At 35.3% G+C, this 20,456-nt stretch overlaps 1 protein-coding gene across 1 annotated transcript in view; it reads right to left on the bottom strand.

The window, feature by feature from the left end:
- The window catches only part of LOC149556229 (uncharacterized), a 294,057-nt gene that overhangs the window by 169,762 nt on the left and 103,839 nt on the right, over nt 1-20,456 (bottom strand). Inside the window, exons 6-7 of the mRNA XM_089830364.1 lie at nt 8,495-8,596; nt 8,127-8,248 (exon numbers count right to left, since the gene is read on the bottom strand). Of these exons, the coding sequence (XP_089686490.1) occupies nt 8,127-8,248; nt 8,495-8,596 (224 nt within the window). The remainder of the gene's footprint in view (nt 1-8,126; nt 8,249-8,494; nt 8,597-20,456) is intronic.

Below are 20,456 nucleotides of genomic sequence, written 5' to 3'. Positions count from 1 at the left end.
TTTTTCCTCTGCAACTCACGATTCTGATCAGCGTTGTTTTTTGATGTTTAGATGCCCTTTTTCACCCATCTGCGTGCACTAAACACCATTATTTGGAGTCATTTTTGCATACTAAGTCTATTTTTGCTTCATTGAAATTTCAATCTGCTACAAAAACGACCTATTTGGGATGCAAATTCCATTATTCTCTGCAAATTTGACCTCAAATGGTTGTCGACTAGGTTTTTCTTCGAAACCGTAACTTTTGAGCTCCGAAATTATTTTTAGTTCCAGGTTATAAATGGGTTTTTTGAGAGCTCAACTGGGTTGTCATCAGATTTTTGTGTGCCTTGATTTTTGAGCCACAAATCCAAAAACTAACACCATATTCTTTATGGGTTTTTCGAGCTATTTTGAGCCACTTGCCAAATTTTTTGGGTCTTCCATTTTTTGCCTCGAAGAACGTTCCTTCAGAGATTTTCACATATTTTGTTGAAAACCATGCCATAGCATCTTTGACAAACATTTTGCTCAAGCACAACTCAAAATTCAATAGTCGAACTTGAAATTATGGCCCTTGGAAGCAGCGAATCATAACAATATTTGAATATCGGAATACTAATCAAACTGTTTTGGGTGTTACGAAGCATCTGACTACTCCTGGTACTGATAATGATACTTGAGATCTAAATAATCAAGAGGCGATGATGCTTCTCAAATTATCCAGGGTTGATGATCAACTCTCTCATATTCCATCCGGCAAGACAACTGTCGAGACATGCACACATCTCAAAAGTCTTCATGAGGCTTCTGACAAAAGCAGAGCTTTCTTTTCGAAAAACATTGTTTTGTCTATTATCATGGATGAGTGAACCTCGCTCCAGGCACACCTAAATAGGATTCACGAAATCCGTGATTAATTGCTTGCCATCAATCACAAGATGGGGGAAGAGGATATTGTAGCTATCACTCTTTGGAGTTACCCAAAGTCCTATGAGCATTTTATTGAGACTCGCAACATCACATCTTCTAATGTTGATCTGAAGTTCACTAATCTCTGCACACTTCTACTTCAGCAAGATCGGTGGAAACAACAGTTCCGTAGCAGTTCCAGTTCCACCTCCACAGAGCAAGCATTTGCTGTTGAATCCTTTCAAAAGGATAAAAGCAAGTTTCAGCAGCCGTCTCAGTAGAAAAAAATTCAATGCAACTATTGCCACAAGTTTGATCACATGAAGGTTGAATGTTGGAAACGCTAAGTTGCAAAATCTAAGCAATCAAGTTCGCAACCCAAAGTGAACAGTGCAGAGCACACTAAGCAGATGGAATCTGCTTTTTACGCCTTCATGGCTAAAAGTCTTGCAAATCATGTCAAGTTGTATGTCTGGTACATTGATTCAAGTGCCTTTCGTCACTTCACTTGCTGCAAAGACTGGTCCACTAACTACCAGCATTATTTAGACTCTGTTATTTTTGGTGGCGGAGAAGAGTACACTATTTTCGGCAAAGGCAACATTCAGATTCAGTCTACTGGGAAGGAATCTCATTTTCCTCGATGTGTACTATGTTCCAAAATTGAACTAAATCTACTCTCAGTTAGTTACTACGACATTCTCCACATTTGACTGTCACCTTTAATTCACATTAGTGTACCATCACTGATCGGGCGACTTAGTCTACTATTGTAGTGGGTCTTAAGGATCATGGCCTTTTTTGACTTATCGATTATGGTGATTCTTAGGACTTAGCTATGGCTGCTCGGCAGTCTTCTATTAGCACACTTTGGCATCAACGATATGGGCACTTAAATGTGCATTATCTCTCACAGCTTGCTCGAGATGAGCTTGTCCTTGGATTGCTAGAGATTCAGACTCAACAGTTTGGAGTTTGTAATGCATGCCAGGCTAGGAAGCAACATCGTACACCTTTTACAAGTGGTGATTCATGGCGAGCTTCTCAAGTACTTCAGCTTGTTCATGTTGATATCTATGGCCCTATAGCCACTCCTATTCTTGGGTCTAGGTATTTTCTATTGTTTGTTGATGATTTCAGTAGAAAAATATGGGTGTATTTCCTTAAAAGAAATCAAATGTATTTCCTATATTTCAGAAGTATAAACCTTTAGTTGAAAAAGAGTCTGGGAAATCTACTATTACTCTTAGATCAGAAAATGCAAGGGAGGGGGCAGATTTTGTTCTAATGATTTCTCTAGCTTCTTGGATACTCATGGTATCAAACGCCAATTAATAGCACCTCACACACCACAATAGAACAGTGTAGTTGAAGTCAAAAAAGAACAATTACTGATATGGCTCGATCCATGCTCGCACATAGAAATGTTCCAAAGAAGTTTTGGGTAGAAGTAGTCAATTGCTTGAATCGGTCACCCACAATGGTGGTCAAAGATAAAACTCCAGAAGAGGCATGGTCAAGTCACAAGCTAAGAATCGGTCACCTAAAGGTTTTTGGCCCCCTTGTTTTTGTTTGGATCCTTGATGCGTCACGCACCAAGTTGGATGCCAAGTGTCAGAAACTCGTGCTTGCTAGATACAATAGTCTTCACAGAGCCTATTGCCTGATTGATGTTGAGACATCTCATCTCATCTATAGACGTGATGTAATCTTTGATGAGCAATGAGGACCATTCATGCTTCTTTCTCCTGGTCTTGATCCAGCAAACCAACCTATGAATATCAGGACATAACTTCTCACATTCACTCCATATAATTATTTCTCTTAATCTAAGTAATGGAGAATATGCATTGGATCAATTGCTATTTCAAAACTCAATAAAAAATATATATGCAACATGATATAGATACCAATATGTCTAATGGTGATTTCTAATATATCAATATGTAATGTGCTATTAACTATAATTGTCCTATCACTTAGAGTGATAGAAATTATGTAAATGATGCTATTTCAAATATAGACAATGTACATATGCAATCAATATGGTATTGCTTGCAGCAATGTCTTTTGCTATGTCTTCTATCACAATGTAATTATGTAAATTTGGGAATATCACTTTAAGCGATAGGTTGTTGTTTCAGATGTTAACTTCAGATGATATTTCTGATATGTACTTTCTAAGCTTGCAATCACTGATGCCATCTCTGATCTGCAGTTATATTGCAACCAATTAATGCCAATCAGGCACTTGCTCAGATGATTAGATCCAAAGACGGGTGTATAAGAGATGAAGTTTCCAACATGATGCCATGAATTCAATGATGTAATGCCTTCTTATACCTTATGTAAAGAATGATGAGACATGTCTTATGCCTCTTCATACTCACCACCTTTTATAATAATTATTAATCGCATCCTTTGGTGGTAGGTTAATAATCTTCCCTTGCCAAACACAAATAATCACTATTATCTATAATTTACTGTTTGTTTGGCTATATTAAACTATCTTAGTTGATATTATTTTATATAATTTTTTGAATGTTGTTCTACATAGTTAGTTCATATTTCTTCATATTATGTCTCTTCATCGACTCAATTCAACCAAATTTATCACTCTCTTCACAAAGGTAATTGCTGATGCATTCCATGGTATTTTGCGGACTTAGGCAGTTTTTGCCTCAAAAATCAGCGATCCAGTTTTGAGTCAGCAAAAAAACTGCCAAAATCACCCGAATCGCGGCAATTCTCATTAATCTATTTCAAACCCTTTCCTTAACAATTTTGTTCGTTGGAAGAAGTTAAAATCAAGTTGATATCCATTGATTGAACAACGAAAGTCCCATTGTGATAACTAGGATAGCATTGGGGTTTTCTCATCTGATCATACAATTCATCTACATTGTTAACCATATTAGCATCCATATTCAAGAGAAAGTTGGCGATTTAGTGCTTCATCTCAAAATACTCAGTATTCAATTATGTATATTGTAGTGGAACCAAACTCATCAACAAGTCCCAAATACAATTTGTACTTATTACGATCGTTCCATGCAATATTAATAAGTATTGATTCAAGCTAAGCGTACTACCTTTGGGTTCTTGTATCTTGTTGAGTCTTCATATAAAATCGTTATCATTTATTAATAGCAACACCAATCAATGCTATCTTCCCATTGAAGTTTGAAGATTATATCTGTTTTTTTGTTTAGTCAATGTATCAATTGTCGATATAAATTTGTGTAAATCAATCTGCCCCTCCTATTAGCATTATCAATGTTCTAGTCTACTTATGTGTTTTCTTACATAAAAGCTTTCTAATCTGATTACCCATCAGTGTGATCTTTTAATATACTTCTGCACTTTTGTCTCTATCAAAGGCTCTACAAAATTGAAGTACTAGGTTGTCACAATGTTGAAAGGTAGGTAACATTAGAAATTTTTTATTGCAATAGATCATGTTTTCTTGTCTAATTGAGTGATTCAAGTCTCAATCTATAATGTCCCTTACACAATTCAGACCACAAAGAAATTGGACTATAATTAGGGAGTCCTATAGGTCGCAGAGTGGTTAAGAATCCAACCAAGGGTTGTGGAGGTTAGTTGGGAGTTTTACAAGTCCTTCCAAACAGTTTGAGGTAGTCTCCTATTTTTTAGTAGTTGATTCTAGAGGCATCAAGAGTCGTTCCCAACAATTTGAGACAGCTTCATGAACTTTGGTAAATGCTCTTCTTTTTTACAAGGAGATTGATCTTGGCCCTGCTATATTTAGACATCACCTTTGGACTAGTGGCAGCACTCAATTTTCAATTTAGAGTCCAAGCAGTGATTTCAAGAATAAAATGTAACGTTGAAGTTATTACTTCAATGCTCTGAATAAATTAATAAAATAAACATCTAATAAAGTTAATTTATATTAATTTAATAAAGTAACCAATAAGTGGACCACCATGGGACATGATGCCTAGAAAAGCTTAAATTAAGTTATATCAAAAACAACTTATTATTAATAAGGGAGTCATGAGGAAATTGACCTTGATGAGGAGAAATCAGTTTGTAAAATAAACTTAAGTAAAGAGGAAACCCGAAAAGGTTTGATTAGGGTTGGGAGTCAATAAAGTAATAGGAGGAGGCATCATTTCAATATTCAAGCATTCATTTTCACAACGACAATTTGGAACTGAGCTCTAAGGAAGAGTTTCAACAGCAAATCAGATTTTTGGAAGTAGAAACTCCCTAGCGATTGGAAGGTTAAAAGAAATCCCGACATTTCTTGGAGGGTGAATTCATCAATGAGCAGAGATTGGTGGATCAATCATCTTGAAGGGAAGATTTAAGGATCAAATTGCAAACCTGGTTTGTTTTGGGCCTATACATCCATCATCAACAACAAATCAAGTCTGCCATACCTCCCTTGGACCAATTGTCGTAATTATATAGCTGGACACAGGGTTTAGGGGCCACTACCTGGCAGAAAGCTGGACAGTTTGATTGCTATTGCAGATCATATTGGCCACAGCAACAACCATTGCTAGAGTTTATATGTTGTGATACGAAAATGTGAACTTAACGGATTCAGGTTTGAGATTCATTCAACTTTTTTGTGGTTGGGTTCAGAATCATTTTGGGTTCGCCTATAGAAGAATGTATGTTTATAGATATACCAGCAACATAGAAAAATACACCACCATATCAATGTTTCAGTTCAGAATAATAATGTCAACATTGATAAACAGCCATAATGATCAAATATCATCAAAAACTATCCAGCTTAAAGATGCCATAATGTAAGCTTCACACATGAATTATCATAGAGGATGACTCAAAGAAAGCAGCTTTGGATCAGAATGGATGAAGCCAAGAAAGCAGGCTTTGGATCCACAGATTTAACCATGGCAAAGATCTCTTTAGATTTTGTTTAATCCATAGTTTTCTATACATGTTATTCTATATGCACGAATTATAGCGTAATACATACATTCATAATAGAAATTTGGCACTTTTATACATCTTGATTCTTCTCAAATAGCGTTTAAATTCAAATTAGACATGATTAGTAATCTGAGCATGTGCTTGAGTCTAATTCTAACTCTAATTTAGCAATAAATGCTTTTTGAAAAAGTAAACAAAAGGGTATTTGTTGACCAAATTCTCCAAAATTCTGTCCGGATTCCTATGCTGGAAACTAAAGTCATTTAAAGGTCACCTGAATTCTGCCCAGGGTTCCTGAGAGAATTCCCAGCAGAATTCATCTCTGTGGCAGAATATGACAAACCAGACTTTTGAGTAAATTGAACCAGGAATTCCCAGGTCCAGAAGAGCATCTGATAACTCAGTCTATGTGCAAAAATCAGGCTATTATGTGCTCTCTAGTTATCTAAGAAAATCTCAGACCTGTAACAGTCTTGTATGGGTATGTCCTTGGGCTTTTGAAGCCAATAAAAACCAGTATATCATTGCTTTAGCTGCATTTTTTTACCTGTACTTGAGTTTGTGTGTCATTTTATATTGCGGATATTAAGAAAAACCTATAAAAGAAAGAAAAACACAAAAATATGCGGAAAACAGAATATGCAAAACCTCAAAAAAACAGAAAATTCAAAGAAACAAAAAAAATCATAACATACAATCGTTAGACCAGAATGGACCTTGTAAAATCTAAGGTGAGTGTGAAGTGTGAAACCCAGGTAATTGGGTTGTTGTATTCAGGTCAGGACTTCAGGTTTTATCTGGTCATAGTATATCATTATCAACAGCAAGCAATCCTGTCTATCCATTGCTCAGACCCCTGCTTAATTCTGAAAAACAATTCGCATACATGTTACTTACAATAGTAGTAGGTTTGATGATTTTGTTTCCTTGTATGAAGTTGAAAAAAGGATCAAGTTGTCTAGTTTATGCTCAGATTCTATATTTATCAGGTGTAATTATGAGTCATATCTTATCAGACCCACTTACAATAATATTCGAAACCCCTGAGATTCTTACATTTAATGGCATAGCAGTGGGACAACTGGGATCAGGCTTCAAAGATACTTGATACTGGAGGGAGGGGCAATCAGGCTTCAGAGATCCCTCATATAGGAAATTTTAGGAATTGGGGTTAAGAGATATCAAATGCCGAAAGCAGCAGGGATCGCAGAGCTAAAAGATACGATCCAAAGTAACAAAAAACTTTAAAATCCATAGGCAGTAATGGTCAGGAAAAATAGGCCATAGGGAATGAAGTCAAGGCATGATAGTATCAGAAAGTCAAAAATCACTCGCAGGCTGATAGAGTGGCTCAAACACCATTATAAATAAGATTTAAGACCTCATATCAAGCTTAATATTTGTTTGTATACACTAAGATTCTTTAGAACTTGTACAGACTTAAGCACTATGTCACTACCTCATGACCATTGCTAGAGTTATATATGTTTTGAGATTGACCACAGCAAATAGTCTCTCTCTTATTTTGAAATAACGGTGTTCCTCCATAATCTTCATAAGGGTCTCGTGTGCACAGCAGAAATAATGGGATATGACTAGAAATAATATTGTCATTTGTGCAGAGTTATTAATGTGAATGATACTTCACAGGGGCAGAGGTAACATTCACATTTCTCTACAATATGACATCAGAATTTTTGTAATATTTTGTGGTCTTGTGATGTGGATTGGCATAAGTGTGTGTCTTGCAATTTCCTCACACATTAAAGCATTGTTGATCACCCTCTTTTTATGTCTGAAATTTGTCTCTTCTCCATTTCATAAAATTGTTCTTAAACCTCAAAAAATCATTTCACTCATAATATGAGAAGGGAAAAAAATGCTCACATACCATAGTGAATTCAAAAATGAATGAGCATTCTTATCATGAGGAAAAAGCAATATCTACAAATGAATATCAGTAAAAGAAACAACTGACCAGGTGTACCAACCAAACTACCAAGATTAAAAACTACATGTTATTCTATTATCAACAATTCTACCATGATATAGTAATAGAATATCTTTATTTAATTCAACATGAAAAACACATTGAAATTTTAAATATTACAGATCAGTAACCAAAAATATTTTACAACTGTATGTGTCAGGTTCATATAGGAAGCTGTAATAGTGACACAGATATAAATGGAAATAAAATAACCATTTTACATCTAACATATAAAAATACATTCTCTGCCACAGTATGTAGATGTAACATGGTTTAGAAAGGGTAAAGCGGAATAAAGATTGCATTAAGTTACTTGAGAAGGACTGGGGAATTGTCCCTTGTTGAATTGTCTTTCAGTACTTTGCCAAGAATGAGAAAATATTCTTGTTTTACCAATTTACGCAGCTCTAGACTTGAATACTTGTTCAGAGGTGTCTGTCACAGAAAGCAACCATAAGTCTCTTGATAATGTGTAGAACATGCTTGCAAAACATGGGAAAATTGACGTAAAAATTACTTCGAGATCATAAATTATATACATAACCATATGCAGCATGTTATTTCTACTATTTATAGCATCACTACTTAATATATAAAGAGCCGCCTTTTGCAAATTTCTGACCACCAACTGAATATCTGAACACTAAATACAATTCAATACCAGAATTACAAAACCTATACCATAATTGAATCCTGAAAAGCAGTTGATAAAGTTCCAACAAAATCTTTGCAACTCTTGTGCTCTATCCAAGAACAAGGACCAACAATGTCCTCCAAAAATGCCTGCATAATATTGAAAACATTGATTTCATTAAATACATGAGCAAATCCAATGTTTCCATTAATAAGTGAAAATAAATACTTGCAAAAGAGATATCAAAGAGATGTTATGACTGCATGAGTATAAATGCTGAATTTATACTGGTAAAAAGATCGGGCTAGAAGCTGAAACAAGTTCCACTTTAAAAAATTAACTAAAACTAAACACATTTAACTTATAGATTCTATAAAAGTCAATTCCTGAACCCATACATAAAAGTTAAAACATAGGAAGAAACTGACTTAAATTGATATATAGAGCCTTGCAATGGGATTGCATACTTGAAAATTAATCAGCAAATAAGAGTCCAGACAATTAAGATTTTTTTGAATAATCTAAAAAATTAATTGGGAAAAAAAACAGGTTACAGTTGGTGTTAGGGTTAAGTTAGGAAACAATAAGAAAAATGATGCAAAAAACTCGCTCAGCAAATCAGAAAACTTTGAGTTTTTGGAAAATTACAAAGTTTTGATCGAAAATCAGTTTGACTGATTACTATCACAAAACTAAACTTAAAATAGAAATGTCACCAACAAGATCGAATCCTGACCTGATGAGATGAATTTATGATTCTTTTCCAGTTTCTGCCTCAATGGCTAAAATAACTGTGAAACTTTCATCAGAACCTGTAGATTTTGTGCATTTCCAAGTGTCATGGGCAGCCATTGGAAATGGCCACACAAATTGCAATCCAGTGCTGAAGTACAGAGAAACTATACATTTTGTTCATGAAGCAGTGACAATTGAATTGGTAGATAATCATTTGACTCCCTTCAGTCTTTAATAAAAGAATTAACAGAAGAATTTTATCATTTCAAAAGGAAAGTCTCCCTTGATAGCCATTCATCTTGTACTGTTAAATATTGAAATGTTTCCTTGTTGGTCATCTTAGTTGCTTAAGTATAGGAAGTTTCCTTTTTGGTCTTGAGTTTGCAATCATTTTATTTAGAATCATCGTCTTTGTAAATCTATTTTAAGGAGTCTCTATCTCCTTTGTTTAATACATCAATTTGCCATAGCATGATATCAAAGAGGGTTGAAGTTTATAAAATTTGACAGATTTTTTTTTTTAAAATTGTAGCCTCCTCTTCCCTAGAATTTATTTACAATTGGAGGTTTTTCGAATCATTGTAGTTTTTTTTTTTTTTTGAGGGTTTTTTCCATAGTTCCAAGAATTGCCGGTTTGGCAATTCAATTCAGGCATGCCAATTTTTTTGGAGCCGGTGAATTGAATCACCGATTTTTTGCCATGAATCACCTACTTCTAGCTCACAACCCACTCTTGAAGGCATGGGTTTGAACAAGGAGATTCATGATACTGCTAGAAAAGAAATTTACAAAATTTTGGTACTTTTGCAACATTCCATTAATTGCAGCTAGGTAATTGATTCTTTTTTCTTTGTTTTCTTTAAGTAAAATTTTTATTATATCTACTTGTTTTATGATTCATTGATGAATCATAGATTCACTTTACAAACTTACATAATGATTTGTCATCTAAATTTCTAATCATAATCTATTTGTGATAGGGCTCCTTATTGGCAAAACATGATAGATGCAATTGTTATTTGTGGTCCGGGGTTTAAAGCCTTAATTCAGGCTGAGTTGAGTGGATAACTCTTGGATAAAATGGTAGAGGACATGAAGGCTGAGCTTTAGGACAACAGAAAGGAGTGGATCAAAAAAGGTTGCACCATCATGACTAATGGTTGGACAAATAGGAGGAATAGAACACTCCTCAACTTTCTTGTTTCCTATGGTAGTGCTTGATCATTCTACTTTCCTACATACATTGTGAATTGTGATTGAATATTTCAAATTTTGATTTGTTGATTGCTAATTTGTTGATGATCCATTATAATTCATTGTTTTGTAGAATATACCATGTTCCTCAAATCCATTGATGCTTCAGCTCATATCAAAAATGTCACATACTTATGTGAGGTTATTGAGGAAGTCATAGCACAGGTGAGGAAGCAACATGTGTGCAAGTGGTGACGGATAATGCAGCAAGTTATGTTGTTGCAGGTAAACTTTTAACTTTTCAAGTTTTGAAAATAAATTTATTTGAATTTTGAACTTTTTCTAATTCTAAGTTTCCTAACATGTTTGAATTTCTAATTGACTTAAAATTGTTGTAGGTAAACTTTTGATGGAGAGGGGCCCCACCATATTTTGGTCTTCTTGTGCGGCACATTGCCTTAACCTCATTTTGGAGGAAATTGGCAAGCTTGAGTGGGTCAAATCATGTGTCAAAAAGGCAAAAAGTATATGCAAGTTTATCTACAATCATTCTTTTGTCCTTAGCACAATAAAAGACTACACAGGAGGCAAAGAGTTAGCTCGTCCAGTCATCATGAGGTTTGCCTCGAACTTCATCACACTATAGTCCTTGTTGACATCAAGGGACGATCTAAGGAGCATGATAGTTGAGCAGGAGTGGATTACATCTTCCTATGCTACAACCATTGCAGGAGTAGATGTGGTGAATTGCATCTTTGATGATGATGGTTTTTGGAAACCTACTAAAGAAATCTTTATAGTAAATTTATTGCAATTTAACATTTAGTGTTTTATTATTTTAGTATTTAATATTTAGTATTTAATCTTTATTATTTAATTGTTTAATGATTTAGTTTTACTTTTAATTATAATATTTTATATTTAAGTTTTTACTCAAATGCTTTTTTCACTGAACCCCTTGTATCTCTCCTACGAACTGTTGATGGGGTGAAGCCCTCTATGGGCTACATATATGAGGGCATGGATAGGGCCAAGGAGACCATTACAGCCCAGTATGTAGGAGTGCAGGAGAAGTATGCCACTATTTGGGAGATCATTGATAGGAGATGGCAGAATCATCTCCACCAACCCATCCACGCAGCAACTTACTAGCTAAATCCGACATTTTGTTCTTGTCCTAACTTTAAGGAGGATGAGGAGGTTCTCACCGGCTTATATACAGTGATCCAGAGGTTGAGTAGTGATGAGGATAGTGCAGTTGCTACCATTGAGCTAAACAAGTTCAATAATAAAGAAGGGCCACTTTTCTCTAGCAAGATGGCCATAGATGCTCAGACAACAATACAGCCAAGTAAAAATAATATATTCATGAATCTTAAGGTTATGACTTATAAGTTGTGCATTTTAATTGTTGATTATGTAATTTTAAAGTTGTAAATGAGACCAATTGTTTTTGTTTTCCCTTATTTCAGATAGATGGTGGTAAATGTTTGGGCCCACAACCCCAAAACTTCAAAAAATTGCCATCCGTATTCTAAGTCAGCCAAGCAGCGCTTCTGGATGTGAGCACAGTTGAACCATGTTCAAGCACATCCATTCAAAGAGGAGAAATAGGTTGACTGTGCAGAGGTTGAATGATCTTGTCTTTGTTCATTACAACCTTTGTCTTAAGATCAAACAAATTTTGGGTGCTGACTCCTCTTTGATCATTTTGGAGGAGATTGATCCAAAATTAGAGTGGCTCACTGAGACTATGGATCTAATCTTTACTAAGACCATGAGTGGGTTCACTAGGTGGATAGAGAGGCTTAGGCTATGGCCATGGCAGAGGAGACAGCAAGAGCACATTTAGGCACTAGTAGACGCACATGCACATGCACAGACACAGGTCGACGTGAGCCCATCTTACATGCAGAGGCTATGGCTTGGCAATCCTCTAGGACCTACCTTAGACACCTTTCTAGAAGGCAGACTGGATACTCAAAGGCTGAGGCTGAGGTTACGACTGAGCTTGAGGATGATGATGAGGATGATGATGAGGCTTGAGCTGGAGCCTTGTTTTTTCATTTTTGTTTATAAATATTGATAGACATACATTTCATGGATCTTCATCTTAGACTCTTACATACATTAATGATTTGATGTCTTATGGATCTTCATCTTACATAAATTCTATGATTTGAATCATTATAATCATATGATTTCTATTTACTTCAGCTACAGCCTACAATTTACATTTTATGTGTAACATAGTTACGTATGTGATGGGTTTATCATTTATGTTCCATGTTTATGTATGTTAACTTCTATTTGATCATGTTATAGTGTGTTTAAGTTATATTCTATAAAGGGTGCATGAAATAAATTTAAAAGGTTTTTTAAATTTGTCGATTCATAACCGATTCGATTCTGATTCACGATTCAATTCGGCCTTGCCAATTCCAATCTGATTCTGATTCTCGTTATTATGGTTTTTTCAACACATTTTTGTTTTCAAGTTTGAGAGTTTCTGGTCTAAGACCAGTGCAGCCTTCTCTCTAGTTTTTATGTGATGGATATTCTATTACCAATGGTTAAGGTTTCATGAAGCCATGCATTGTGTGATCGGTGAGTTCTTTTTTTCCCTCAAAAAATTTTGGATGAGTTATATAATTTCTCCATGAAAAATTCTATAGGGGTTTTATAGTTTTTCCCACAAAAAAAATTATTCTAGGTTATTGTAATTTTTCCTCAAAAAATAAATCTGTGGATTTTGTGCCATTTTTTACACAAAAAAATGTTTTGTCAAAGGGTTTTACCATTTTCCTAAAAAATGAAGTTTTATATCCCAATCTATGTTTCAGATATTGTGCCAGGTTGCCAGCTGCTCACTCATGTTTCAATGTCTGGGTTTTTACAATTCTTTTCCTAACAAACTATGATGTGGATTTTAATCATTATTTGGACAAAAAAATGTTTGGTTTTGATTAATTTTTCTCCTCAAAAATCGTGTTTGATTATTATTTTAGGGTTTTTTTTCCACAAAAAATCATGATTACTATTGGTGTTCTCAGAGTTTTTCTAATTCTTTCACCAAAAAATCATAAATCATGATTACTATTGATGGTCTCAAGGTTTGTTAAATTTTTTCACCAAAAAAATCACTATGGGGTTTATTGATTTTCTCAACAAAAATTGTGTTTTCTTGCAATCTATTTTGGTTTTTTGTGCTCATTTGCAAAAAGGTTTGGCATTTTCCCTCAAAATTTTGTTTTCTTGCAATCTATTTCGGTTTTTTGTGCAAAAAATTGTTCCTAGTGTCTCTAGCTACAGGGAGGGACAATTCTTGTTTCTCCAACATCAAGTTGGATGGATTTTGATTATCTTGGTCATTTCAAGAAAATATGTAGAACCAAGAAGGGTCTCACTCTCAACAACAAGCTCAATTTGCAAAATGTTTTGACAAGAAGCGAGCAGCCGTCTCTATGCTTATGTGACCATAAGGGGACAGCCTTCTTGCATTTGTGACCAAAAGACCTCCAGATTGTCTTCTATAGGGTTGTTAGAACGATAACTATTAAGGAAGGTGTTAAAATATTGTAATCTTTCTTTAATGGTCATCTTAGTTGCTTTAGGAAGTTTCCTTTTCAGCCTTCAATTCACGATTCCTCTTTGTAAATCTATTTAACGAGCCTTGACCTCCTTTGTTTAATACATCAATTTACCATAACATGTACCAACCTTATTGTTTTCTAACTTCATTTTATCTTATGTCCTTGTTCTAGAACTATTTTGTGCACAAGCCTCCACATCTTATACATATTAGATTGTGTAATATCCCTTTTTCAATTAAGGGTAAAGATGAATGCAATGATTTTTCTTGAGTGCAGATCAAACTTAAAGATGTTAAGTTTTTTAGCTCAGAAATTGGATAAACAATTAAGAAGAGCATAAATAATGCACAAAAAATTCAATACATTTATTCTGGGAAAACCCTTCCACTTGAAAGGAAAAACCCAGCCACACCAGCAAATATCTCTTTTATTGATAAAAATGTTTGAGTACAAAACTTTCACTTGATTGATTTTACAATACACCAATCAATTATATAAATAAATTACATTAGATTCTTCATCTTATACATGAAGGTCTCTTCAAATCCCAAATACAAGACCCTTCATATTTCCAAATATTCAACATTTCATATTTCCATACGCATGCCTCATTGCATGATGTATGATGCGTCTTTTTATAATATTAACTTAAATATATTCACAGATATCTTTTTCAGCTAAAGATGACTATACCGGTCATAACAAACATATTTCTATCTCATAAAATTAGAGATAAAGATCTATGTCGCAGCTACAATCTTCAAAACTCCCTCTTAGCAAGAGAGAGATCTTTAATCAAGCAGGCACACATAGCTCCAACCAAAGATGGTCAATTCCCATAACACGTGTTACCTCAGCAAAACATAATCCACTATAATTACTTCATAAGCACATAAAATGGAGTCACACGTGACTTTCGCCATGTCTACTTGCAAAGGGTGGAACGAAGACTTTCACCTCAAAAATTTCTCCCAAAGAAAGATATATTTACACCATGCCTTCTCACAGAGGGTGGTCCACCATACCTACTTAGAGAGGGTGGGATGAGGACATGCAACTCAAACTTCTCCCAAAGAAAAATGCATTCCACCATGCCTAATCACGGAGGGTAGTCCACCATACCTACTCACAGAGGGTGCAACGAGGGCTTTCACCTCAAACTTCTCCCAGAGAAGAATTCTCTTAACATAGACTCCCTCTTAGGAGGTACAACTTTAATCACCACAATAAGATAGTTGACTATTGCATAAACTTGCAAAGGGTTCGTCATCTCTCTTTGTCACGTAACCTCCCTCTAAAGTTGAATGTCTCTTTCTCCAAATATGATATTCCTCTTCTAATAATGTGCCACCAATTCAGTATCAAGACTGACAAACAACTTTGCATAATCTCTCACCATACCATTGCATCCTGCAACCAAGAGAGATTTATAAGATCCATTTATCACAGAGATCAATGCAAAGATACTCTATTTCCAAACAGCATAGAATACTTATCTCTTTGATGTCTGATCTCAACAAACATACACAATATTTGAATAAGTGCATACCAACATTCATATGATAATCATTGACCTTGTTGAACAAAAAATGTGTTACGCAATAAAGATGTTACCATAAAGGAAAATGAGAACCGGCATCTTTAGAGTAACTTCGAAGAGATCTTCTATAGAAAACACCAAGTCAAATTTCCCTTGAGAAACATAGCCTTCAATTAAGTTACTTGAGCCTCTAGCTCCATAGTAAATGTCAAAAAGTGACCCATGGTAAAGATGAAGCCAATACAAAATCTTTATTTCAATAAATCTCTACACACACATAGTGTAACTCTGCATGCACGCAGCAATGAAGTTGCACAAAATATACACAAACTTGTTACTGATCCATCAAAATTGCATGCTGATAATCAATAGCTTCGACTCCTGGAAAGCACAACATGATTCTTATACTGATTCCAGCCTCTGCTAATGAATTCCTTTTGACTCATAATTCAATACACATAACAGATCAAGTTGTTAGAACAGATCATATGGAGAATAAAACTAATTATGTCCCATGAACAGAATAGTCATAAAAGCACTCTTTACTCAGAATACCAATCGCTTGATGCACAACTCTGATTACAAGACTAATTATAGTGCACATATAGCACACAGAAAAAAATGCAGAATTTCATAACATTATCAGAAGTTCAACAGAGATGTAATAAAGCCAGAATAAGTGGCAATCTCTTCTTTGATACATCCTGCAATTAAATATGAAGATCAATACTATACGCTATTCTTAAAAAAAAGTTCAAGATCCATAACTCAAAGGATATAAACACGGAATATATTTTCTTATGAATGCATATAATTGACATATGCGACCTTTTATTATGATTTAGTACTGGACACTTGCAAGAAAACAATTTCAGTAATTCTACTCAGTCAGATACAATTCATAGAAATCAACTTAAAACATCCCAAAAATAAATGAGATCCAACTAAATAACAAAACATGTAGACTCGAGTTTAAATGATAGAAAGTACTTAGCTTGCTAACTGCAATTGCCTTGTCCCTCTCTATGCCTCCTACTACACTGATGCAGCTGCAGTGACTCAAGAGCAGTGCAATTACTCAACTGACCCGAGATTGATGGCACTAGAAAGGACCATTTCCCATCCGTTGTCATGCCAGATTGATATGTTCTGTTTTCACAGACATCTGTATTGCTGGCATGAACTCCCTTGTTGCAGCCTGATCAATATCCATCTCTGGTCACTCTTGAGATTTTCTTGGATATGCCACCTATAATAGGCACATGGCTATCTCTTAAATGTCACCAAAAAACACTAAAGATCCGCTTTTCCATTACACCCCTCATATGTCTGATGATCACTGCCTCTGGAGAGGATATGTTTCTCTAGAAATGATTTCCTGCAGGCTGAAAATTATAAATGATGTAGCAACAACAGGGTCTACATTCATGTGCAGAAATATTGTACGTCAACCTTTTCCATCTATAGTTGCTTCAAACATGGTTGCAGCAGCACATAGTGACCCTGGTCTTGAGGAGATGGTTTTAGTTAGCAAGGTTTAATCAATATGCATTGCAAAAATTGCCTCGACACCTACAAGTGCACTTTATTGGTGTATAAGATCTGCACCTAATCCCCCTTCTTCTGCAGGTTCTAATATGAGTCTCATATAGTATAATACACTTGAGCTTATCCATCCTATGGTGGAGCAGATTGGCAGCCCCGAGAAGCACAGCGACATGTGCGTTAAGCCCACATGCATGCATTCTTCCGGAAATTTTTCTCGTGATCCCACTCTTGCTTGTGTATACATAACAGAGCCCATCACAACCATTATAAATAAGTGAAATAACTAAGATCTTACAAAATTATCATGATTCCCATTGTTTCTAAGACACGCAAGCCAAGGGTCCGTATGAATGTTTATACTTGAATAGCCAAGGCATCCATGTCAGCCCTAAGAGCAACAATAGGAGGCAACCCTGAACCAAATGGAGTCTCCAAACCAAACTTCGCGTATTGCTACTCATATGATACCCCAATTCTATCCAGCTCACTTATGATAAAGGAACTTGAGTTATATTTCTCAAACATGAGTTCTCGGTACTCATGAATTCTTCTCTTGACAGAATTTCACCATTGATTATCACTCTTGGCGGCATCCATGAGCTCCCTGCAATAAATTTTCATTGATGTGTAACCGACATCAGTGACATGTGAAAGAGACAAAGTGGTCTTAATGGTCGAACTCGCATCACTATCTCAAGTTAGATCATGGTCATCATCTTCATTGGTGTTTGACAAATTTTCTGTATAGATCATTGTCATTATCATCATCCCTATCATTTCTTTTATCCTCAATAACATCTCAGGACAGATTCTTCACATTACAGTTGCTTCTTGGAATCTCCATATCCCCAAGTCCTGGACCTGCTCCTTGACCTGATGATAATCTTCACAATATCGGAAAATGCAACAATTATTCACAAATTCAATTAACCTTAGCCTTATACATTGCTCAGATAAATATCAAGCACTGGTATATAAATCTGCCATGTGAATTTGCACATTTAAATATGAAACAACAAATGGCTCACAACAAATTCTGAATTTATTCATTAACTTAGTATACTTCAGACAATTCCCACTCACAATCACATAAAGATTTTATCACCAGTAAAACCACAAATGTCCAGCCTTGAGGAATCCAAATCAAAAATAAATTACCAGAAATCAAAGATAAATTACCCAACTCTCCAAGATCGAATTTCCCTCTCAGCCACAGTCAATACAGTAAAAGAAAACATTGAATCATTCCAACCAACAATCGCTCCTCAGCCACAGGAAATACAATATGAGAAGCCACCATGAAAATCCCAGAATTCACAAGAAACCAATCTCCACTATACTTCAGCAATGGAGCAAAAAATTCAAATGAAACCCTTATACCTCAACAAGGGATTTGATAATCAGAACCTCTAAAAAAGCCACGAAGGCAACAAAAGCAAATTAATATTGAAGCGTGCTTTTCTCAACAAACGGGCTTGTATTTATAACCTCCATATGCCCTTTTGTTGCCAAAATGTAACTTCACTCAAGAAGCTTGACCACACAACATTAATTAGAAGCTTCCATTAGATTCTTTCACTTGACTTGGCTTAACTAATTAATAAATGGCTCAGAGATAAATTACCAAATTCTCCAAAAGATAGGATTGCCCTCTCAGCCACAGTCAATACACTAAAAGAAAACATTGAATCATTCCAACCAACAATCGCTCCTCAGCCACAGGAAATACAATACGAGAAGCCACCATGAAAATCTCAGAATTCACAAAAAACCAATCTCCACTATACTTCAGCAATGGAGCAAAAACCTCAGATGAAACCCTTATACCTCAGGAAGGGATTTGAAAATCAGAACCTCAAAAAAAGCCACAAAGGCAACAAAAGCAAATTAATATTCAAGTATGCTTTTCTGAACAAATGGGCTTGTATTTATAAAATAATTGAGAAATCCAAATCAAAAATAAATTACCAGAAATCAAAGATAAATTACCAAACTGTCCAAGATCGAATTTCCCTCTCAGCCACAGTCAATACAGTAAAAGAAAACATTGAATCATTCCAACCAACAATCGCTCCTCAGCCACAGGAAATACAATATGAGAAGCCACCATGAAAATCCCAGAATTCACAAGAAACCAATCTCCACTATACTTCAGCAATGGAGCAAAAAACTCAGATGAAACTCTTATACCTCAGCAAGGGATTTGATAATCAGAACCTCTGAAAAAGCCACGCAGGCAACAAAAGCAAATTAATATTGAAGCGTATTTTTCTCAACAAACGAGTTTGTATTTATAACCTCCATATGCCCTTTTGTTGCCAAAATGTAACTTCACTCAAGAAGCTTGACCACACAACATTAATTAGAAGCTTCCATTAGATTCTTTCACTTGACTTGGCTTAACTAATTAATAAATGGCTCAAAGATAAATTACCAAACTCTCCAAAAGATAGGATTGCCCTCTCAGCCACAGTCAATACACTAAAAGAAAACACTGAATCATTCCAACCAACAATCGCTCCTCAGCCACAGGAAATACAATACGGGAAGCCACCATGAAAATCACAGAATTCACAACAAACCAATCTCCACTATACTTCAGCAATGGAGCAAAAACCTTAGATGAAACCCTTATACCTCAGCAAGGGATTTGAAAATCAGAACCTCAAAAAAAGCCACAAAGGCAACAAAAGCAAATTAATATTCAAGTATGCTTTTCTAAACAAATGGGCTTGTATTTATAACCTCCATATGCCCTTTTGTTGCCAAAATATAACTTCACTCAAGAAGCTTGTCCACACAACATTAATTAGAAGCTTTCATTAGATTCTTTCACTTGACTTGGCTTAACTAATTAATTAATGGCTCTTTCCAATGATAACTCAACCTTCAACTTAAGTGAAATTATAAAGTTAAATTGCAAATTTATAATAAGTCATTTAATTATTTGATAATAATTTGGCCACTAAAAATATAATAACTCCCAAAATAGACATCATTTAAATATGTCATCTGAAATAGGAGTCATACCTACTATTTCTCCATGTGACCAAATGCACTTTACAAAAATAGAAAGGGTCCATCTCAATCAACACCCAACCTACCACAAATAGTAAGTAAACAAAACTAATCCCAAACAAAGTCCAATCTAAGCCAAAGGAAGACCAACCAATAGCTTACTGAATTGTGGAGAAAACAAGACCCTCTCAAGCCAAGCCACTACCAAAGAAGACCCTCTATTCACAATAATTAGCCTACGAGGATCTCAATAATAGGTTAATCTCTCAAATTCCGATGCCAACAAAAATGGGGACATTACAGTCCTCCCTCCCTGAGATTTCTTGTCCTCAAGCAATCCGGCAATACAATGAACTCCAACCTCCACCTGGATCCCAAATG

The sequence above is a fragment of the Cupressus sempervirens genome, chromosome 5, assembly GCF_028749045.1.
Source record: "Cupressus sempervirens isolate cs-2001-9-10 chromosome 5, ASM2874904v1, whole genome shotgun sequence".
Taxonomy (NCBI): Eukaryota; Viridiplantae; Streptophyta; class Pinopsida; order Cupressales; family Cupressaceae; genus Cupressus; species Cupressus sempervirens.
Note: the sequence above shows the minus strand (reverse complement) of the source record. Positions and strands in the feature narration are given on the sequence as shown.